Here is a 21,712-nt window from a genome sequence, read left to right as displayed (position 1 = left end):
CACCATTTCCCACACAGGCCGTGAGAACTTAAAGGCCAATTCTTGTGCGTGTGCTTTGACCGAGGACTGAACCTTGGCGTATCGGGACCACACTCTGACCAACTGAGCTACCCAGCCAGGGCCACATGCACTCCAGTGCACACAAATTCACTGCGGGGGAGCAGACTTCCTACAGGTAACGTGAGACCCAGAGGCCGGAACTTCTCGTCTTCAATTCAAGTGTAAGGTTTCCTAGTGAGAGAGGTGTCGTTTCGAAGTAATCTTATGCACTCTGACTAGCCAACGAGCAGAAGTGGGGTTACTGAGATTGAGGGGGAAGAGGAAAGCCTGGGACGGCGCGTCCTCAGCCCTGGCTCCCCATCTAGCCCTTGAGATGCCCCAGAGTCCGGGGGAGACTCTCAGGTCTCTCCTCCCTGGGGTTCTGTGCGGCCTAGAGACACTCTGCTCGTGGGGGTAGCAGCCCCAGCCCTCCCACCTCCTGGCTGTGCAATCCTGGCCGTGAGCCTTCGCCTCAGAAGTCAGACGGTGACAGAGGGAGTGGTGAGTTCAAAGATGGGGTAAAGGGAGAAAGCAAAGTATGCATTTAGCTTTGTTTCCACGGGTTCACTGAGCAAGCGGCAGGCCCCCAGCACCCTGGCGTCCAGCGGGACCATGGCCACTGAGCCGGAGGGGATTCTGCTAGCTTTTGAGGGATCTGCGGCCCCCTGATATTCTAGTAACCTAGAAGGGCAAGGGTACCCATATCTGGCAGGAGGAGTAGGGGGAGGGGAGAGCACATCAAGCTCCTGCACTCAGAGCAAGGTGGGGGGTCTTGGTGCTGGGAGAAGGGTGGCAGGGGGTGGGGGAGGGCAGAAGATGAACACCAGAAGCAGATTCTCTGCTGAGAATGTCAGTGAGAGGCTATCAGGCCTGGGTCCTGAGCCCTCCCTACCCGCCTTACATCCTAAAAGGAAGGCCAGGGATCCTGGATAGAAATGCCCCCTCCCCCCCCAATTCCAGCTCCTAGTGATTAACAGAGGCCTGTGGAGGGGACAGGAATTCAAAGCTCTTGGGTCAGAAGTTAACTATTTCCAATCTTCCTCCAGTTTGGCTGGGGCCAGAGGCTCACACCCTCTTTCCCTCTCTCACCCCGACTCCCAAATGGTTACGAGTCCAACCTGGGTTCAAACCCTAACTCCACAATTTACTACCTGGGCGACCTTGGATAAGCTACAAAGTTAAAAGCCTAGGTTTCCGATCCAGTTAAATGCAGCCAATTCCACCCGCTCACGGGGCTTTTAGGAGGATTAAAGGGGCTTATTACATAAAAGTACACAGTGTAGTTTCTGGAACTTAGTTAGCTCTTGGCAAAAGGAACTTAGGTTGTGTTTTTGTTTCAAAGTCCTTCCTCATCAGCCCGGCTGCCTCGGTTGGCAATGCCCAGTAACGAAATGAAATGAGGGGGGAAATTCAACTGAGGCTGACAACATCCTTGCCCTCGGGTCTGGGGAAAGGGCGGCTGAGAAGGGATGCTGGCGGAGGGGCCGGCCGCCATGGCAGCACAACTGGGACTTTAGCCCCCTGTTCTGCCTTTCCAGAACACCTTACTACCTCTGTTCTGGGGGGATACTAATTCCAAGCTGGACTGGACCCTGCCTACTTCTCCTTTTGTGTCCCCCACCTTACACTCCATGGACCAGCCATAGGCTGCTCCCCTGCCAGGAGCACTCCCTGTTACCTCTCATGCCCAAACTCTCTTGCATTAAGTCTTCCGCAGCCACCAGCTTTGTACCACTTCCTCCAGGTTCCCCCAAGAATGTGTCAACAGCTGTTCCTATGTGACTCTGAAATTTTCCTCTCCCACTTCCCACTCGGTCATATCCTATCTAATAAAAAAAAAATGCAAATTGACTGCCACTCCAACAAACAAGATGGCTGCCCCCATATGGACATAAGATGGCTGCCGCAAGATGGCCAGCAGGGGAGGGCAGTTGGGAGGGACCAGGCCTGCAGGGAGGGCAGTTGGGGGCAATCAGGCTGGCAGGGGAGTGGTTAGGTGGTAATTAGGCTGACAGGCAGAAGTGGTTAGGGGCAATCGGGAAGGCAGGCAAGCAAGCAGTTGGGAACCAGCAGTCCTGGATTGTGAGAGAGATGTCCGACTGCTTGCTTAGGCCAGATCCCAGTAGGCCTCAATGGGCAGTCGGACATCCCTCTAGGGATCCCAGATTGGAGAGGGTGCAGGCTGGGCTGAGGGTCACCCCCACCCCCGTGAATGAATTTTGTGCACCAGGACTCTAGTATGTATATAAATTATACACACACATACTCACACACTCGTAAATAACTTAATTTGTCTGTCTCTCTCCACTAGCAGACAAGTAGCTCATGAAGCCTGAGTTTTTTTCGTGTTTTGTTCACTAATGTATCCCCAGCACCTAAAAATAGTACCTGGAACTTAGCAGGTACTCAATGAATATTTGCTGAACAAAGGATTCACTATTAAAATTGCCTGGGTGACTGCCCTGGCCAGTGTGCTCACTGGTTAGAGTTGGCTTAAACACCATGTACCTGGGTTGGGTGTGGAAGACAACCAATCAATCTCTCTCTCTCACACATTGATGTTTCTTTCCCACTTCCACTCTCTCTAAAAAACAAAACAAACAAAAAAAGGAAAAATATCCTTGCATAGATTAACAAAAAATAAAATTGCCTGGTGACTTATCTACTTCCTCCTCTAATCAGGAGCCCACTGGGGTCTTGCTTACTTATGAACATTTAGTACCCTGTGGGTGTTCAGACATTTGTTGGCTGAAAGACCACTCAACTTGGCTTCCGATCTCGGATACTTCACTGCCTCTGAATCCAGGGAGAAGCTGGACTTCACCACCTTAGTCATATGAGGAGTCTGCTGCCCACCCACCCACTGGCCAGGATAACAATCTTCACCCAGGAAAAAGACCTCACCTAAGAAATTCAGGGTCCTTTTGAGATTTCCTTTCTACTTTGGGGGAAAATACAAGCATTAGCTTAAGGGCAAAAAAAGATAAAAGATTTCTCCCCCAAGATAAAGGAAGCTACCAAGTACATAATAATAACTTGTCTCTTAGCATGAGGCCAGATAAGAAGCAAGACAGGATGGGTCTGGTAAGGAGCCTGTTGGGGGAGGGCAGGTGGCTGAATCCAGAAGAGACTCAGCTACTTCAAGACAGAGAAAAGCTGACTTCTCAGGACACGGTCACAGTACCGTGAGTCTCAGTTAACCCAGCAATTATGTTCCCAGGTATGTACCTAACAGATACTGTTTATAGTTTCACCAAAAGTCTTGAACAATAGTGTTCACAGTAGCACCAGTTATTATAGCCACACACACACACAAAGTGGGAGGGGAGAGGGGGGAGAAACTCCTCAATCGCTGGTCAACAGAGCTGTGGATAGTCACGTAATGACTACTATAGGATCACCTCTGTCATACGAGGAGCCTGCTGCTCAAATGCTCAATTCCCAAATGCTGTATTGAGTATTTCAGCCACATGAGATTTAACTATAGCCACATCCAGAACTCTACAAGAATCTCACATATGCAGTCAAGAAGCCAGATCCAAGAGGATTTTCTCTATGGTTCTTCTACATAAAGTCCAAATACAGGCAAATTAATTTATCTTTTTGGAATCAGGATAGTTAGTGGCTTTCTCGGGAGGAAGGTAGAGACTGGAAAGGAAGGGGTATCTGAGGTGCATGCAATGCTGTTTTTTGAGCTGGGTGCTAGGTACATGGGTGTTTTCGGTGAAGTCTATCAAGCACTTTCCTCCATATATGTTATTCTTCAATGACAGTGGTTCTCTCAATAGAGATGTTTCAGTCTCAGAACCAAAGGTTCAGTTGACTTGGGCAGCGAAGCCCTTCTCTCCCTCCTCCTCCATCACTCTCCGAATGCTTTGCAGAGCTCGTTTCTAGCCCTAGAAACTCATTGCTCATCATAAGCCACGTCTTTCTCACACAGCAGCGTTGTGGGCGCCCTGCACTGGGTAACCTAGGAACAGTGCCTTGTGAGGAGGTGGAAAGGGAGTCTAGAGATTTGAGACCTGCTCCCCAGGCACAAGCTAACAGCCATGTACAACGGGCTTTGGTAACGAACCCTACTCTGCGGCTGAGCCAGCTCGAAGCCTCAATTCCCAATACCCATTCATCAGAGGCAGATTTACCAGGCACCGCGGGATCCCTCTGGGTTTCAATCCAGGCCTGACTGCTAACTGCCCCCGTGACCTCATGCCAGGTTCCTTATCCCCATCCTACACTAAGGGGAAAATACCGTCACCTGTTTTGCAAGGCAGTCAGTCACAAGCACAAAAATAACTAATCTATAATTAAAAGCGTAATATGCCGGGACCGGTTTGGCTCAATGGATAGAACATCGGCTTGGGGACCGAAGGGTCCCAGGTTCGATTCCGGTCAAGGGCATGTACCTTGGTTGCGGGCATATCCCCGGTAGGGGGTGTGCAAGAGGCAGCTGATCGATGACTCTCTCATCGATGTTTCTAACTCTCTATCTCTCTCCCTTCCTCTCTGTATATTTAAAGTATATTTAAAAAAAAAAAAAAAGGTAATATGCTAATTAGACCAGATGAAGCCAGGGCTGCAAGGGAAGCCAGGGTCCCGGGTGTCAGCAGCTGGGGGAAGGAGGAAGGTCTATTCTTGCACAAATTCCATGCAATGGGCCTCTAGTTTTAGACTGCAAGCCCCCCACAGGCAGAGACCTAGTTTTGTTCACTGCTATATGGCGGCAGTTCTAGAACAGGGCATGATACATACAGATGCTAAATACGTTTACTGAAAGAATAAAATATAACTAGAAGCCAAATAATCATCAAATGGAGGGCACGGCCCAGAATGGGAGCTCCAAAACAAAAGGCAATTTTTACACAAGGTGAAATAAGCAAAACCATCCTGAAGCTAACGCATGTTCAGTCCAATTTATTACTGAGCTTTGAAATTACCCAAACGCTGACTGAGGGGGAGGGGAGCTGAACCTGCGGAGGGACCACATGAAGTACTGAATTTCTTGGACTATAAGCTGCCTCTCAGTTGTTCACCATTAAGAACGTATAGACCGCTCTAGGTCACTCACTCTCAATCACTGCACCAATATGCAAGCCCTCCTCCCGCCTCTCCTTTGTCTCTGCTTGCAGGCCACACTTGAAGGAAAGCAGACCCCACACTGTGGGGCTGGGGTAGGAGAACATTCCTGCTCTATCTCCATTTCATCCACCTCCCACTTTCTGGCAGTTCAAAAAAAAAACAAAAAACGCCAGGGGACTTGGGAGTCAGAAACTGCCATTCAAGTCCCAGCTGGTTACTGCGGTGATGATGTTAGTGAAGCCGTAACTACGTACTCAGGTTTCACCTGTAAAATGGGCAGACCCTTCAGAAGAGTGTCATGATTCATGCAAATACCCACGGGGCATCCCGCTTAATAGGTCCTGGGCATACACCTACAGGTAAAAGTCATGTCTGTGATGCTCAAGGAAGCCTGCGAGCTATTTAATGAAGCAAATTAAATTCATTAAGCTGCTCCTCCATTTCTCCACCTTTTAAAACCTTCCCGAAGCCCCAACTCAGCTTGGGAGCTGAAGTAGTCTAATATTTACCATACCAGCTTCAAGAGAACGTCGGGAGGATTAAGCAAGCTCAGGGGCTGTGGAAATGCTTTGAAGAGGAAAGCGCACATACAAACAAGGCATTAATTATATCAGATAATTTCTTTGAGCTCAACTTCATAGACACCTGTGATATTCATAACCCAGGGGAGAACAACAGGGGCACAGCGGTTCCTTGGCAATATGGAAACTGCTGTCTGCTTGGCCAGACTTGAGTGTGTGTGTCCCCTCAGGATAACCCTTTCAACTGGGTTGAATCCCTCCCAGCTGTACTGAGGATGGGGAGCTGGGGTACAGGGAAGGGGGTAGACAGATGCCAGCAGCTGACGACTAAGGGGAGAAATCAGAATTTTTATTTATTTATTTATTATTATTTTTTTTTTTGCTGGGGCATCCTAATGTATGGGACCCAGAAACGTACTTTTACTTTAAATAAGGTGGCAGCCTATCTCACGGGAAGACGGCTCTAAGAAGCAGGCATGTTGGAGGGAGCCGCAGAGTTAGCCAAGCATCTGAACCCACCCTTTGTTTAATATCCCAGGTGTGCTCCTGGCATGAAACCACCCTTTTCACAATCCTAACCCACACATCCGAGAAAAGCGGAATTTTCTCAAAGGGTTTAAAAAGCCTGATGTCACCAGGAAACACTCACCAAGCAGACCATGAAATCGAAAACCAGATCACCGCTTCCCCCCAACCACCTCAAGCTTAAGTGAAGTGACAGCGAATCTGATATTTCTTGCTTCAGCAAGAACGATAAGGCGGACGGCACTCAAAGCCACAGCTTGCTCTCCCAGAACTTTAGTCAAAGAACTTGACCGTGAGGGGGAGGGGCACAGAGTTGGCAGCACTCGGGTTAGCCATAAGGCTTCCTCGGGGGAGCTGGGATTGGATTTTGGGGCCCTGCCCAAGTGAACATTTTTTTTTTTTACAGGTTGCCTGAGCTGCAGTTTGTTAGCTAGCCAGTAATAAACTCATGCACAAGAATTTAAAGTTTATGAGGCATGGCCTCTTAATGCCTCTGCTCTGCTCCCTACAGCCAAGAGTTTAAGGAGCCTGGCCTAGCCTGAGTGTTAATTGTTTTTGTCAACCTGCAGTTATTTTGGAAAAGAGAGGGGAGGAGGGGGAGGCTTCTATAGGCTCAAGGCCTCCAATCCTCTTTTGCAGAACAAAAGAGAGCCATTCTGTCCCGGAAGCACAGGCACCTCCACGTTAAAGCTGTGGGGGGGAGGGGGTGGGGTGGGGGGGAGGAGATGCTGATGGGGGCTGAGAAAAATGCTAGGTGGCAGTGTCTAATTGTTTTGAAAACCAAGTAAACCATAAATCCCCTCCCAAGAAAAATGCATACAGCAATCCTTAAGACAATTTTACAGGGTAACAGTCCTCCGGATCCCCACTCAAGAATCCCGAGTTACACCTCTGCTTAAGAACTTGGGTTTGGTCCAGCGAGAAGCCACACTCCCCCTCCTCGGCGTGGAGGGAAGGAGACCACCTCCGCACTGCCCCCCCCCCCCCTTTGAGCCTGCAGCTGCCTGGGTCTCAGAACACACTGGTTCTCCGCCCCCAAAGTGATCCCCACCCCCCACTCTCAAGTTTTTTAACTAAAAGGGGGTAAACAAGCAATTGGGAGGCCAAAAATGTGCTTTGATCTCCCACCCACCGCCCCCTGGGCTCAAGACTTTCAAGCTTGGGACCCCCTCCCTCCCCACACACACACACACACACTCTCTCCCCAAGTGCCCTAGCATTCCAGTCCCAAGGCAGTGGAGGAGCGGGAGTGTGCCCGCGGTGCGACGGCCCGAGCCCAGGTGTGCCAGGCCGTTGGCAGGCAGGCAGGCAGCAGGGGCGCAGACCCTCCGGGAAGGGCAGGGTTAAGAGTGCATTCCAGCTGCCGGGGAAGCAGGGGGGCGGGGGAGGGGAGCGCGAAGAAGAGAAACAGACCCGGTCTGTCTGTCGGAGACACAAAGCACCGTACACAAAGGGGCCCGCGAGGGGCGCAGGGGGCTGCCCCGGGCACGGCGCATCCCCACACCTGCGCGGGGGCCGGGGGAAGAATGCGGCCGGCACATTCCTCCGCGGAGGGAGGCCGGCGGGGGAGCCTCCCTCAGACCCGCTGGGCGAGGAGCTCAGCCGCCCGGGTGGCAGCCGTTGTGGGGCCAGGAGGACCTGGACCTCAGAGGGCGCGACGCTGTCTGGTCTCTCCGTCCATCGCCCACCTACACCCCGGCCCCCAGGATGCTGCCTGCGCGCCTCCCCCGTAGCCGAGGCGGCGGGACACCCCTCGCGCGGGCCACACCAGAGCGAGCGGACCACGTGCGGTTTCCATCCGCCCCGGAGATGCATGCACGGGGCGGGCTCCTGGAGGATCTTACCTCTCCCCGGAGCCTGGCCCGGCTCCAGCTCCGCTCCTCCCGCCTCCAAGGTCACTCCAGCTCCCCCGGAATCCGCCCGGCACGGCTCGGAGGACGCGCACGGCAGCCAGCACACCTAAGCCAAGGGAAGAAGAGCGGGGAGAGGGGAAGGTCGGGTCACAGGCGTGCCCGGCCCTGCACACCCATCTCCGGATTGCTAACGGGGCTTCGGGGCTTCCCAGGACGCCGTGGCCTCCGGGAGACCGGCCACCCCGACGCCCTCCCCGACGCCACCGCAGGCGGACCCCGACCGCCCTCCGGGGAGCATCCGGCAGGGCAGGGGCGAGGCAATAGGGTACCTGAAGCAGGAGGAAGAAGTGGAAGAGGAGGACCGCGAGGGACCCACGAGGGAGCCCCATTGCTGGAGACAGAGAGGGGGGTGAAGGCACTGGCCGGACAGCGTGCGGCCGCCGCGCTGAGCTCTCCGCGCCGCTCTGAGCGCCAGCTCGCGGGGACCAGCGGAAGGAGCCAGGTGAGCGCCGGCGTGCGCCGATTGGCCCAGCGCCGCCAGGTCCCGCCCCCCTCGCAGGTGGGGCGGCGGCTGGCGCGGTCCTAGCACCTTCGAAGCCCCTCGAAGCCCCTCCTCCGACCGGCGTTGTCTCGGCTTTTCAGGAGCTGCTCCCGGCAGGCGGGTTCTGGGTTCGAGGGGGAGGAGGGAGGAGGAAGCAGAACAAAAAATTCCACCCCACTCTTCAACCTCCGCAGCAAGCAAAGAAACATGTTTCTGGTCTGGCGGCTATACCTTGGAACCTGACCCGAGACAGGCGCCCCATTCATGCCCCCTCCCCCACAAGGCGCTGTTTCCCAAAGCTTTGATGGAGGCGGGGTGTGTCCGTCCCACGCCCGGCTCCAGCCGCGTCTGCTGCCCCTGCCTCACTCTCCTCCTCCCATGCCAGCCCACTCGGAGGGTGTAAAACGCAGTGTGGGTGGCGAGGAACCGCGTTACAAAGTCTGCACAAAACCCATTCACTGCCCAGCACAACCAGTGGAGCCCGGGAGAGATGTGCCCGGCGCTCGGAAGTCGCGGTGGCGTCAAAGGGCACAAGGTAAAGGGGTTATTAGCCTCCTGGTCTCCAGCAACACCCTCCCCTCCCATAAAACAGGACACTTTCTCAACTTAAGTAAAGGCAGTTTAAAAAAATGCGGCTCTTTTTATTGGCCTTGAATACTGAATATAACCTGAGCAAAAACTGCCTGCTGCCTAGGCACCCTTCCAGCGAGCCTTCCTTGCACACGGCGGCCCTGGACACGGAAACTGTCCCGAGAACCGCTGCGCCCTGCACTGCGCCCTCTCCCCACCTCCTGTTCCCCGAAGTCTCTCTTTCCCTCAACCCCCTCCTCTCCAGCTCCGATTTAGGGGTTTGAGGAGGAGAGTGGGGTCTCTAATTGTAGATTCTTTGTCCTCCCTCCCCCCAGAGGACTAGGTGGTCTCCTAGTCCTCCCCACATCAGGCCGGGGGCAGGCTAAAAGGACGGGCTGTGCTGAGACCCTGGCCGTTCTTTCTCTCCCTGAGCACCGGCTCTGGGCGCGCCGCCCGCCTTCCCGTTAGGGTTGCACCACTCACTAGCTCTGTGGCCTCGAGCAAGTGAATCGTCCTTTCCGACCAACAGTTCTGCAAGCGTCAGCTGGGGCTACGACGCCCGCCAGCCGCGGCACTAGGAGGTTAAGTGAACGCAGGCATACCGACGAGGATTAGCACGTTTCCTACGCTAACCTCAGTCCCTGGCACCGAACAAGTGCCCCGATGTTTCCTGGTATTGCTTCAGGATCCGACTCATTGGTCCTCCTCCTCCTCCTCCGCCCCTCCAGCCCCTTTCTCTCCTCGGAAGCACCCCTTCCATTGCCCCAACTGAGAGAATAAAAGAAACGCTGTAATCTTTCAATTTCACGGCTCACGGCTCAGCGAGCAATCGGCCTCCGATATCACCGGAGCGCGGTGCTCTCCGGCCAGGGGTCCCTCGGGTGGGGGTGGGGGTGGAGACCAGGGGTAGATAAAGCTCAATATTAAACGGGAGGCTCGCTGAACTCTGCGCCAGCCTGGCCTCGATCTCCCGCCAGGGCTGCTTTCCGGGCGGGCGGCGGGGAGGGGGGAGGTACCCGCAAGGGAGGTGGGGGGGTGGGACCACTGGTCGGGGCAGGTCCCAGAATGTACCCTCGGGGCCCCGCCTACCCTCGCCTTGCAGGTTGCCCCCCTTCCCCAGCCCGGAGCCAGATGAAGCCATTAGGCGGACAGTTAAACACAAAACGAGCCCGGGGATGCAGGTCCTAATTAAGTAAACGCCCGGCTGGAGGGTTGTTGGGCGCACTCATTTCCGCCTCCTTCCCGGGCGCTCCGCAATCGGGGCGGAGGCGCGAGAGGAGGAATTGAGAGTCAGCGCTTCCGCCCGCAGCTTGGACCACACTGCGGTCTTCTCCGTGGCTCCCCTGTCGATCGTCTGTTCATTCATTCATTCATTCATTCATTTAACAATTGCTTGCTTTGTGCCAATCACTAGAGACACAAGAGTGAACTAAACAGACAAACCACCTTCCATCCAAGAGCGTGGGGCATCGGGGAAAATAATTAAGTAAATATATATTAGGTTAGATAACATGCGCTGTGTAGAAAAGAATAAGAACAGAATGGGAATATCCAATTCGTGGGACAGAAGATAGGACTGGAAACTAAATGAAGTGTTCCGGTAACGGTGTAGCAGAAGACAGAATCCAGCTTGGTTGGTGGTGGGGGAGGAGGGGGGAGGTTTAAGTCTCAGGGAAAGGGCTGGAGGAATGATCAGGGAACCGACAGCAGGAAGGCATTACATGGTTGAGGACTGAAGGACAAAAGGAGGTAATGGTATCATTTGGAGGTTGGATTGGGGAAGAGCTGGACAGTGAGGACCACCTTGCAAATGCGTCTGTGGTCCAGGAGAGGTGGGGCAGATACCCATACATCTGTTTCCTTTTGCCCTTCAGCTCCTGGCAGTGCCTCTCATGGTCCAAACCCCCCCAGAAACCTGAGGACAAGAAAGCCCGCCCACATGGGGGGGTGTTTAGGTATCATCCTCCCCAGGCACAGAGCAGGGCAGAAAATAGTTGAGGGGCAGGTGAGCATTCAGGAGGCCCAGAGGCCTCACTGAGAAATGGACAGTTGGCCCTGGGATAGTTCAGTTGGTGAGTGTCATCCAAAGGCCTACATTGTGGGTTTGATCCCTGGTCAGGGCACATACAAGCAACAAATGAATGCATAAATAAGTGGAACAACAAATCCATGCTTCTCTCTCTCTCTCTCTCTCTCTCTCTCTCTCTCTCTCTCTCATCAACTGAACCCCAATCCAACTTCCAATGATACCATTTCTTCCTTAACAAGTCATTCAGACACATGAGTCCTTGTCTCAGGGTCTGCTTCTTGGAATCCTACAGCAGGCAGAGCAAGTTTGGAACTGGGGGAATGTGCAGACTTGAATCTGGGGCATGTTTAACATGCTGGGGTTGCGGGCTCCATCCCCAGTTGAGGGCATGCAGGAAGAGGTAGACGACTGATCCATGATTCTCTTTCATCATTGATATTTCTATCTCCCTCTCCTCCTCCCTTCCTCTCTCTGAAATCAATAAAAACATATTTTAAAAATAAAATAGAACTTCTCCAGATCTCTCCAGAGCACCCAACCAGGGAAAGGCTGTGGCATTGAAAGCAGGGTCAGCAGGGAGGCTGAACCTTTTCCTGATTGGCCTGAGGTGAGTTATTTCATTTCTCAAGCCCTCCGGAGCCAGTTCTTCCTGTTTGATGGGTGATCATGACAATTATCCCAAACTGAACTCCTGACCTTTCCCCCCTAGCCTGCTCCTCCTGCCATCTTCCCATCTCAGAGAAAGGCACCTGTAGGCTTCCAGTGGTCAGCCTGAGTCCTCTTTCACTCTCTGGCTCATCTTCTACCTCTTGCTCACTCTGCTTCTCCTACACTAGCCTACCTGTGGTTCTCCCACACATCAGGTGCGGGTCTGCCTCCAGCCCCCTGCACTCGCAGTTCCCTCTGCCTGGATCGCCCTTCCCCCAAGAGTCCCCCTGCCTCTCCCTCCTTCAGGTCTTGCAGCTCCTCAGAGGGGCCTTTCCCGACCTCCTATCACGCCCTGTCTCTCTTATTAAGTTTCCCTATTTTTTTTATTTTATTTTTTTTTACAGAGAGGAGGAGAGAGGGATAGAGAGCTAGAAATGTCAACGAGAGAGAAACATCGACCAGCTGCCTCTTGCACACCCCCTACTGGGGATGTGCCCGCAACCAATGTACATGCCCTTGACCGGAATCGAACCTGGGACCTTTCAGTCCGCAGACCGACACTCTACCACTGAGCCAAACCGGTTTCGGCAAGTTTCCCTATTTTTTGTTTTTCTTTTTAATTAAATCTTTATTGTTGAAAGGATTACATATGTCCTCTATTTTACCCCACTGACCCCTTCTAGTCCACACAGCCCTGCCCAGACCCTGCTTTATTTTTTTTCATATCATTTATCATACACTGATTTACTAGTACAAATGTATCTTTTTTTAATGTATCTTTATTGATTTCAGAGAGGAAGGGAGAGGGAAAAAGAGATAGAAACATCCCATCCCCTACTGGGGATCAAGCCCACAACCCAGGCATGTGCCCTTGACAGGAATCGAACCTGGGACCCTTCAGTCCGCAGGCTGACTTTCTATCCACTGAGCCAAAGCAGGTAGGGCCATATGCACTTTTTTTTTTTTTTTTTTTTTTTGAGAGGCAATATACAGTAATGATTAAGACCAAGGCTCTGTAGTCACAGTGTCCAGCTTTGAATCCTGAATCCAGCTCTTCTGAACTCTGAGACCTTGGGCAAGTGGCTTTCAACTCCCTGTGCCTCAGGTTCCTCACGGGAAAAGTGGAATAAGCATAATAATCCTTCCTCGTGGGTTATGCATTAATATCTGTAAAGCCCTTTCGGACATAGTAAACATAAATGTTCATTAAATTGCATTTCCTGTTTCTCTCCCCTATGGAGGGAATCTTCTGTAGAGGCAAGGATTTTTGTCTGCTTTGTTCACTGCTGTACCTGCTGTCCAGACCAGCCTGGCATTAAGTAGATACTAAAATATTTATTGAATGAATGAAATCAACAAGATAATAACTTTAGCATTTGGCAGGGTGCTAGATGCATAGAGGCAAAATCGATGTGGGTTTCTTGCCTCATCTCACAGAACTGATATGAGAAGGATTTTTGCAAAGTCTCATAGTAGCAGTACAAGTCCTAAGCAAAGGAACTACTATCATTTTCGGAGCACGCACTGGATTCAGACTCTGTGCTAGGTACTCTCATGCATTATCTCATTCTAATCCTCACAACACAGCCGTTCATATTATTCCCTTTTCACGGACAAGGAAACTGAAGCCACACATAGCTGAGGCAAAATGACAATATAACCCAATTCTGTCTCACTCCACAACTCTTTGCCTGAATCAGTTGCCCACCTACTACCCACCAATATGTGCTAGAAGAATTAACGTGGGGAGCAGATATTAGGGAGAATTCCATAACACCAGATCCTTTTCTCTTAAGAACCTCTTAAACATATTGGCCGCCGGGCCAGGGTTAAATTCCGAGTCCTCAAGAAACATTTAGAAAGAGCTTTTCTGCCCATTTTTGGCAGCAACTTTCCCAGAACTTCACTCCCACACTGTACACTATGGGGATGTGTCCCAAAGACAATCGGGTATTTTTCAGTCTTTTCTAGGAAACAGCCTTAAAACTGGGTGAGGTCCTATTTCCTGTCTCTCCCTCCCCTGCCAAGTGCTCTGCACAAATGATGCCAGTCTTACTTCCTTATGTCTGTCTGTTCCTGAGCTTTCTGGGACTCTCACTTAAAAAAAAAAAAAAATATATATATATATATATATATATATATATATATATATATATATATATACACACACACACACACACACACACACATATATTGATTTCAGAGAGGAAGGGAGAGGGAGAGAAAGATAGATACATCAATGGTGAGAAAGAATCGCTGATCAGCTGCCTCCTGCATGCCCCACACATGAGTCTGCATGTGCCCTGACTGGGAATCGAACCATGACCTCCTGGTTCATAGGTCGATGCTCAACCACTGAGCACACTGGTTGGGCTGGGACTCACACCTTTTTAAAGGTGCTGAGGCAGCTAATTCCCATTGATAAACCTAACACACACACTGGAGGTTCCTTTCCCCTGAATCGCAGGCAGGATGGTGATGCCTTCAGCACTGGTGAATTTTTGCCAAGGCCTGAGCTGTCAGTTTCCAGAGATCAGAGGCCAAGTATTTATGTATGTGTGTACTATATTCAGGGCATGGAATCGATAAGCACTCACAAGCCCTGAATCCCTGTGAATGACTAAGGTCTAGAAACTTTGACAACTGTAAGGCCTAAAAAGGATCTTTAAGAAAATAATCTATATTAATAAAAGGATAATATGCTAATTAGACCAGACTGGACGTCTTCCGGACAAAGCCATGATGGCGGGGGCCAGGCAGAGGCGGTTAGGGGCAATCAGGCCGGCAGGAGAGAGCAGTTAGGGGCATCAGGTAGGCAGGCAGAGGCAATTAGGGGCGATCAGGCAGGTAGAATGGTTAGGGGCGATCAGGCAGACAGGCAGGCGAGAGGTTAGGAGCCAGTGGTTCCAGACTGCAAGAGGGTACAGGCTGAGCTGAAGGACACCACCCCACCCCATGCACGAATTTTGTGCACCGGGCCACTAGTCTATAATAATAAAAATGTAATATGCTAATTAGACCTGATGTCCTTCCAGATCTCCTTCCAGATGAAGCTGGGGCTGTGAGGGATGTCCAGGTCCCAGGTGCCAGAGGGAAGCCAGTGCAGGCAGCAGGGACCTGGTGCAGGCAGCAGGGACCTTATTTTTATTTTTTACAGGGAAGCCAGTGCAGGCAGCAGGGAAGCCAGTGCAGGCAGCAGGGACCTTATTTTTATTTTTTACAGAAAGAAAGGGAGAGGGATAGAGAGTTAGAATATCAATGAGAAAGAAACATCGATCAGCTGCCTCCTATATACCTCCTAATGGTTCCCCACAACCAAGGTACATGCCCTTGACCAGAATCGAACCTGGGACCTTTCAGTCCGCAGGCTGATGCTCTAACCACTGAGCAAAACTAGTTAGGGCAGGAAGGCCTACTCTCGCATGAATTTTGTGCATCAGGCCTCTACTAATATCATGTAATCCAATTAATTAAACTTGCTTTAATTTGATCATTGCAATTTAATTCAATCAACTAAATTTACCTACTCTGTTTCTCCGAAAATAAGACAGTGTCTTATATTAATTTTTGCTCCCAAAGATGTGCTAGGTCTTATTTTCAGGGGATGTCTTATTTTTCCATAAAGAATAATACAGTACACATTTATTGTTAAATGAAAATAAAGGAAATTTATTACCTGTATACGGTACGGTAGTACGGTAGTTGTCAACACAAACCAGACAAACTGTGAATCCTACAGCATCAAGAATTTACTCATTAGCCGAAACCGGTTTGGCTCAGTGGTAGAGCATCGGTCTGTGGACTGAAAGGTCCCGGGTTCGATTCCAGTCAAGGGCATGTACCTTGGTTGTGGGCACATCCCCTGTAGGGGGTGTGCAAGAGGTAGCTGGTCGATGTTTCTCTCTCATCGACATTTCTAGCTCACTATCTCTCTCTGTAAAAAATCAATAAAATATATTTAAAAAAAAAGAATTTACTCATTTATTCAATGACAATCATGTCATCATCTTCTGGAACATCATCATAACAATCCAATTCCTGAATTTCCTGGTGAATTTCTTGTGACTCCTAGGGGGTGCCCTATTTCCAGGGGGGATGTTTTATATTTCACTCAGAAGGAAACCTGTAAGTAGGTCTCATTTTTGGAGGATGTCTTATTTTCGGGGAAACACGGTAGCTTCTGACTGTTCTGTCTTACTTCTGATGCAACTAAATCATCCATGAACTGGTATTCAGTAAGATCCAGATCAGGAAGGTGACCTGCCGATGGTTGCACAGCAAGCTCAGTTATTTCTGCTGACCTCCACTGCTTTCTCCCTCAAGGTCACAAGCTGGTTCTCATGTTTGGACTTGCTTTTGCAGTGAAATATTTTTTAAAAATCCAGCATATAAACAGATATGTATGCAGGATTGCTAAGTGTTTGGGAAAAGAAAGGCAGTTAGAAATATTTTTGGAAAATTCAGTATATAATCAGATGTGTATGCAGGACTGCTAAGTGTTTGATCAGTGTTTGGGAAAGGGAAGACAAGTTTAATCCATTTAACCTCTTATTTTTAGTCCTTTCTGAATAACTTCAGGGCGTTAGTAAACCCTTCCCCCATTCTATCTTCCCTATTCTGACCAAGAATGTAGTCAGGCCAATCTGTTTGTCTTTTTCATGGGCTCAAGGTGACCTGACAATTTAGAAAATATGATCAAAATCCGAAAAACCCAGAATTTGAATGGACTTCCACAATAACATCAACCGTGGAAGGGCTGCATTTTGTTCTTTCCTCCCACTCCCTATTGCTATATTCTCAGCACCAACAATGGTGCCTGGCCCACAGTAGATGCTTAATAAGTATTTCTTTAAAAAAAATAAATATTGAATAAAATAATAATTTTTTTTCTTGCATTTTGAAAATATTTTCTGTACAGTTATCCACGGATCTTCACAGAATCCTCATTTTGTAGAAGATGAAACTGAGTTCAGAGAGACTGAGTGACTTACAAGTTCCCACAACTAACAAGAAGTGTTGGTGTTATCATTGCAGTTCGCTTGTTGTTATGAATAAGGAAAGCGAAGGGAAGTCAGACATTATAAGCATGGACCACCTGTCCATTCCTGGCAGATCACAGGGGAAAGGATCAAACAAAGGAGGTGGGCACATAAACAGTGAACTCAGGGTGACGCGGGAAGGTACTTGCCTGTCACTCTAGTGTAGGAAACAAGGAATTGCCTGGCAGGTGCACACCACTGGAAACATGCAGAATTTTGGAAGGTTAAAATCCCTAGACAAAGAGTTCCCTCCTTGAAATAAGCCAGGTAATGAAAGAAAAATGCCACATGATCTCACTCATTTATGGAAAATAAAGAACATTATAACCGGATGAACAAAAAGATAGATACAGTGACAGTAAAGCATCGAACAGACTCTCAAATTACAGCGGGAAGGCTGGGGAGTGTTGGGGGGAAAGAGATCAACCGAAGGACTTCTATGCATGCATATAAGCGCAACCAATGGACACAAGACACTGTGGGGGTGGGATGAGGGCATGCGACAGGAGGTAGGGGAGGCTGGGGGAAGGTCAATGGGGGGAAAAGGATATATATGTACTACTATGTGTAATACTTTCAACAATAAAATAAAATTTAAAAAAGAGTTCCCTCCTCCCCTTCTTGCGTCTCCTTGCTCTGTGACCTATGCTCACCCTTGCACTCACTTCCATAGCCATGTGGCCACAGTCAAATGGCCCATGGCCATGTGGGCTCCACACACAAATACCGGACTTGACTGGACTGGACTTTAAGATGAAACAGAGATTCTGGGCGGTGGCCTTGTTTCTGGCCCTGCTGAAGACAAGACTGGGCTTTTTCCATGGCGGGATGGACAGAGATGCGACCGTGGAGGGGAGCCTCCTTAACTTTACATTAATAAAGGTTTCCATGAAACCCCATCCCTCCATGGAGGAAAATTCTTTTCCTCGTGGCACCCCAAGAACGTCACTTCCACTGATGACATTGGAAAGCTCCCTCCATGCAATTCCTCCCTCCCCAGCTGATGGTGACAAGAAGGAACACAGGTGGAAAAATACAAACATAAATGCCGATGAAGCCACCAGAATACAGGTCAAATAGCGTGGTAAGGATAAAAGACTCCAGCACTTATGACTGGAAGAGGGGAAAGGAGTTTCAAAGATCTCAGGGACACACAAGTCCCTCTAACTCTGGACTCTTTACTCACTGCCTCAAGCAGTCCTTGCTTGCCTACTATATTGCTAATAGTAACTCCCCCTCATCCCATATCATTAAGTGCTTTGCACATTTTATTCTATTTAAGTCTGTCACCTCTCTCCTAGACTACTACAATGGCCTTCTATAGTCCCCTCCAGCCTGTCTTCCCCTCCACTGACGGACAGACTGATCTTCCAGTGCACAGGGTGACGCTCAGACCAGCTGAGCCACAGTGACCAGAGCTATATATTTTTTTTTCTATGAGAATAATCAAGAATATGTGTTATTTGTGAGCTAAAAACCAGTCTTACCCCAACTCTAATTTTTCAGACTGTGTAATCCAGAATCTATAGATCAAAACCAGAAAGAACGTCAAGATTTTCCTTTGGATATAAAACCCCGAAATGAGATGAGCGTCCAAACAGAAAAATCCAGGAAAAAGAATAAATTAAATAAAAAAGACGCGCCCCCCCCCAAAAAAAAAAAGACAAGAAAAATAGAAAAATCCAGGAATAATTTGTTTGAGAGCAAACAATTCTCCTGATTCCCCATTTCCCCATCTCTTATTAACCTGTATATTGTAGGTCCCTGCAGCAGCCTCTGCTTTCACACCCTCCTACACAATAGTTAAGGACACCAAAGCCGATTTATCTGCCCTCCTCAATAAAAAAAAAAAACGACAGCAAGACAAAACATCACCAACCAGTCTTTAAAAATTTAGAGAGCCCGATAAAGCCCTCCATTCGGCATCTGCTATGGAAGGAAATCGCCCCTGGCACGCACCTCTGTTGTGCCCCCCCCCCCTTCCCCAGACACCTCGGTACAAGCACCCCCTCCCCACAGCTGTTGACCCTCAGCTGCTTGCAGGAGGGTGTCTAGGCTCCTTGCCAAAGGAGTAGGAGGATGGGAAAGCCCCCTTATAATTCACAGGATTGAAACTAATGAGTTGATGTTCTTCAAACACGTTGAGGATCAAAGCCTGAGATCTGAAGCTTTGGCAAGAACACAGCCCCCTGAGGGCATGGGGTGGGCCCACGCTGGGAGGCCCTGGAACACAGGGCCAGGTGCCATGCACACCCAGCTGAGCCTGCAAAGAGACAGGTGTCAGGGCTGGCTGGAGGAGGCCAGGCCCCAACGCTGGAGCTAAAGAAAACCAAGGATTCAGAACCACTGTAATTCAATTAATACAGGATTTGGGAGGGGTGTGTGCAGAAATAAAGAACACAGAAGAAGAAAACAGCAATCATATCCTCACCAAACCTAATTTAACCAATGTTAGATTTTAGCTTCTTTGCCCCTAGTTTTTTTTCCTTTTAAAAAATGATGCAACTAGTGTACTTTTTGTATAATAAGAAAGAAGAACATTCCCATTAAAGCAAAATTCTTTTTTTATTTCTACTTAGAAATCCACTCCCACCTTTGCCTTCAAGGAGACAAACACTCTAAGATAGTTTTTTTGTACTTCTCTCTTTTAAAATACTTTAACAAATATTTATTATTGATTTCAGAGAGGAAGGAAGTGGGAGAGAGAAATAGAAACATCAATGATGAGAGAGAATCTTTGATTGGCTGCCTCCCCGCACACACCACACTGGGGACTGAGCCCGAAACCCGGGCACGTGCCCTGTCCGGGAATCAAACCTATGACCTCCTGGTTCACAGGTTGATGCTCAACCACTGAGACATGCCAGCCAGGCTTAAAATACTTTCCCATAAATGTTATGATCCTACAACTTGCTATTTCCACACAATCACATATTTTTTAGAATTGTCCAACTATATACATTTGTTAAACTTACTCCGGTATCATCTCTAGCGCATATAGGAACCACATTTATCAGTGATCATACAATACCAATAGCCAACACTTAATAGCATTGATCTCTACCAAAAATTATTTCAAGTCCTTTCTGTATATTAACCCCTCAAATTCTCTCAAGGATCTAGGACAGTGGTCGGCAAACTCATTAGTCAACAGAGCCAAATATCAACAGTACAACGATTGAAATTTCTTTTGTGAGCCAAATTTTTTAAACTTATATAGGTAGGTACATTGTTATTAACATAATTAGGGTACTCCAAATTTTGTGGGAGAGCCACACTCAAGGGGCCAAAGAGCCACATATGGCTCTCGAACCACAGTTTGCCCACCAGGGATCTAGGAGAACATGGGGGGAAGTTGAATAAATTTTTTACCATCAAAGAGCTGGTAAGTGGCAGGGTGGGATTTGGGGCCCAAAGTCCAGGCTCCTACAAACGATACCACACAACCTGCATTTGTGTTGCTTCTCAGTTTTTGAGAGTGTAAGCAAGGCCTCGGTATTGTATCAGTGAACTATTGCTGGGTAAAAAAAAAAACCACCCCCAAAGCTTAATAGAAAATAACAAAAATGTATTATTCCTCATGATTCTGTGGGTTGACAGATGTTTTTTACCTGGACTCACTGGCTGTGGTCAGCTTGGCTGAATGGCCGCACTCACATGTCTGGAGCCTCAGCTGGGATGCCTGGCCTCTTTCTCCAGCTGGACTTCTTCACATGGTGGTGAAAATGTACCAAGAGTAGACCAGAATCTGCAAGGTCTCCTGAAGAATCAGCAGCAGTCACTTCTGCTTAATTCTATTGGTTAAAATGAAGACATAAGACTAGCTCAGATTCAAAGATGGGAAAATCGACCTCACCCCTTAATAGGAGGGACTGTAAAGAATTTGTGGCCATTTTAAAACTATAAAGTAAGCTTTCTATATGCTCCTGGTGCTTGGTGGGGAGTGGTGAGGCGGTGTTGTCTCTAGAATGTGCACCAAGGAGTAAAATTGCTGGAACTGAATTTTTCAACCTCAGTTTTTTAATTACATTAAGATTTTTTATTGAGATATAATTTGCATACCATAAAATTCACCATTTTAAAGTGGTGAATTCAAGAGCTTTCAAGTTGTACAATCATCACTATTATCTAATTACAAAACACTTTTATTAACCCAAAAAGGAATCCCCTACCCATAGCAGTGACCTCCATTCCCCTCTTCAGTTCCTGGCAACCACCTACAGATTTGCCTACTTTGGAAATTTCATATGAATGGAATCATATAATCCATGGTTTTTTGTGCTTGGCTTCTTTCACTTAATACAATGTTTTCAAGATTCATCCAGGCTGTAGCATGCATCAGTACTTCATTCCTTTCTATGGCTGAATAATGTTTCATTATATTAAAAACTACATTTTGTTTATGCACTCATCAGTTTGCTATTATGAATAATGCTGCTATGAATATTCATGTACAAGTTTTTATACACATTTTCAATTCTCTAGAATATATACCTAAGAGTGGAATTGCTGGTCATATGATAATTTTACATTTAACTTTTTAAGGAATCACCACACTGTTTTCTATAGCAGCTGAATCATTTTACATTTCTAGCACCAGTAATGCCGGAAGTTTCCGATTTCTCCACATCCTGGTCAACACTTGTTATTTTCTATTTTTTAAAAATCATAGCCATTCTAGTGGGTGTGAAGTGGCATTTCATTGTGACTTTGATTTGTATTTCCCTAATGATTAATAATGTTGTGCAGCTTTTCATGTGCTTGTTGGCCATCTGCATGTCTTTGGAGAAATATCTATTCAAATCCTTTATCCATTTTAGAAATGGGTTGTCTTTTTATTTTAATATATTTGATTTTAGAGAGAGAGGAAG

The 21,712-nt window shown here is 48.5% G+C and overlaps 2 protein-coding genes across 2 annotated transcripts in view; one reads left to right on the top strand and one right to left on the bottom strand.

The window, feature by feature from the left end:
- The window catches only part of CDH3 (cadherin 3), a 40,512-nt gene extending 31,849 nt beyond the window's left edge, over positions 1 to 8,663 (bottom strand). Inside the window, exons 1-2 of the mRNA XM_084861025.1 lie at positions 8,344 to 8,663; positions 8,006 to 8,120 (exon numbers count right to left, since the gene is read on the bottom strand). Of these exons, the coding sequence (XP_084717151.1) occupies positions 8,006 to 8,120; positions 8,344 to 8,403 (175 nt within the window). The 5' untranslated portion in view covers positions 8,404 to 8,663. The remainder of the gene's footprint in view (positions 1 to 8,005; positions 8,121 to 8,343) is intronic.
- Positions 1 to 21,712, top strand: part of LOC311610140 (dipeptidase 2-like) — a 564,319-nt gene that overhangs the window by 93,954 nt on the left and 448,653 nt on the right. The window lies entirely within an intron of this gene.

The sequence above is a fragment of the Pipistrellus hanaki genome, assembly GCF_964339955.1.
Source record: "Pipistrellus hanaki genome assembly, chromosome: 15".
Classification (NCBI taxonomy): Eukaryota; Metazoa; Chordata; class Mammalia; order Chiroptera; family Vespertilionidae; genus Pipistrellus; species Pipistrellus hanaki.
This window is presented reverse-complemented; position numbering and strand designations above follow the sequence as displayed.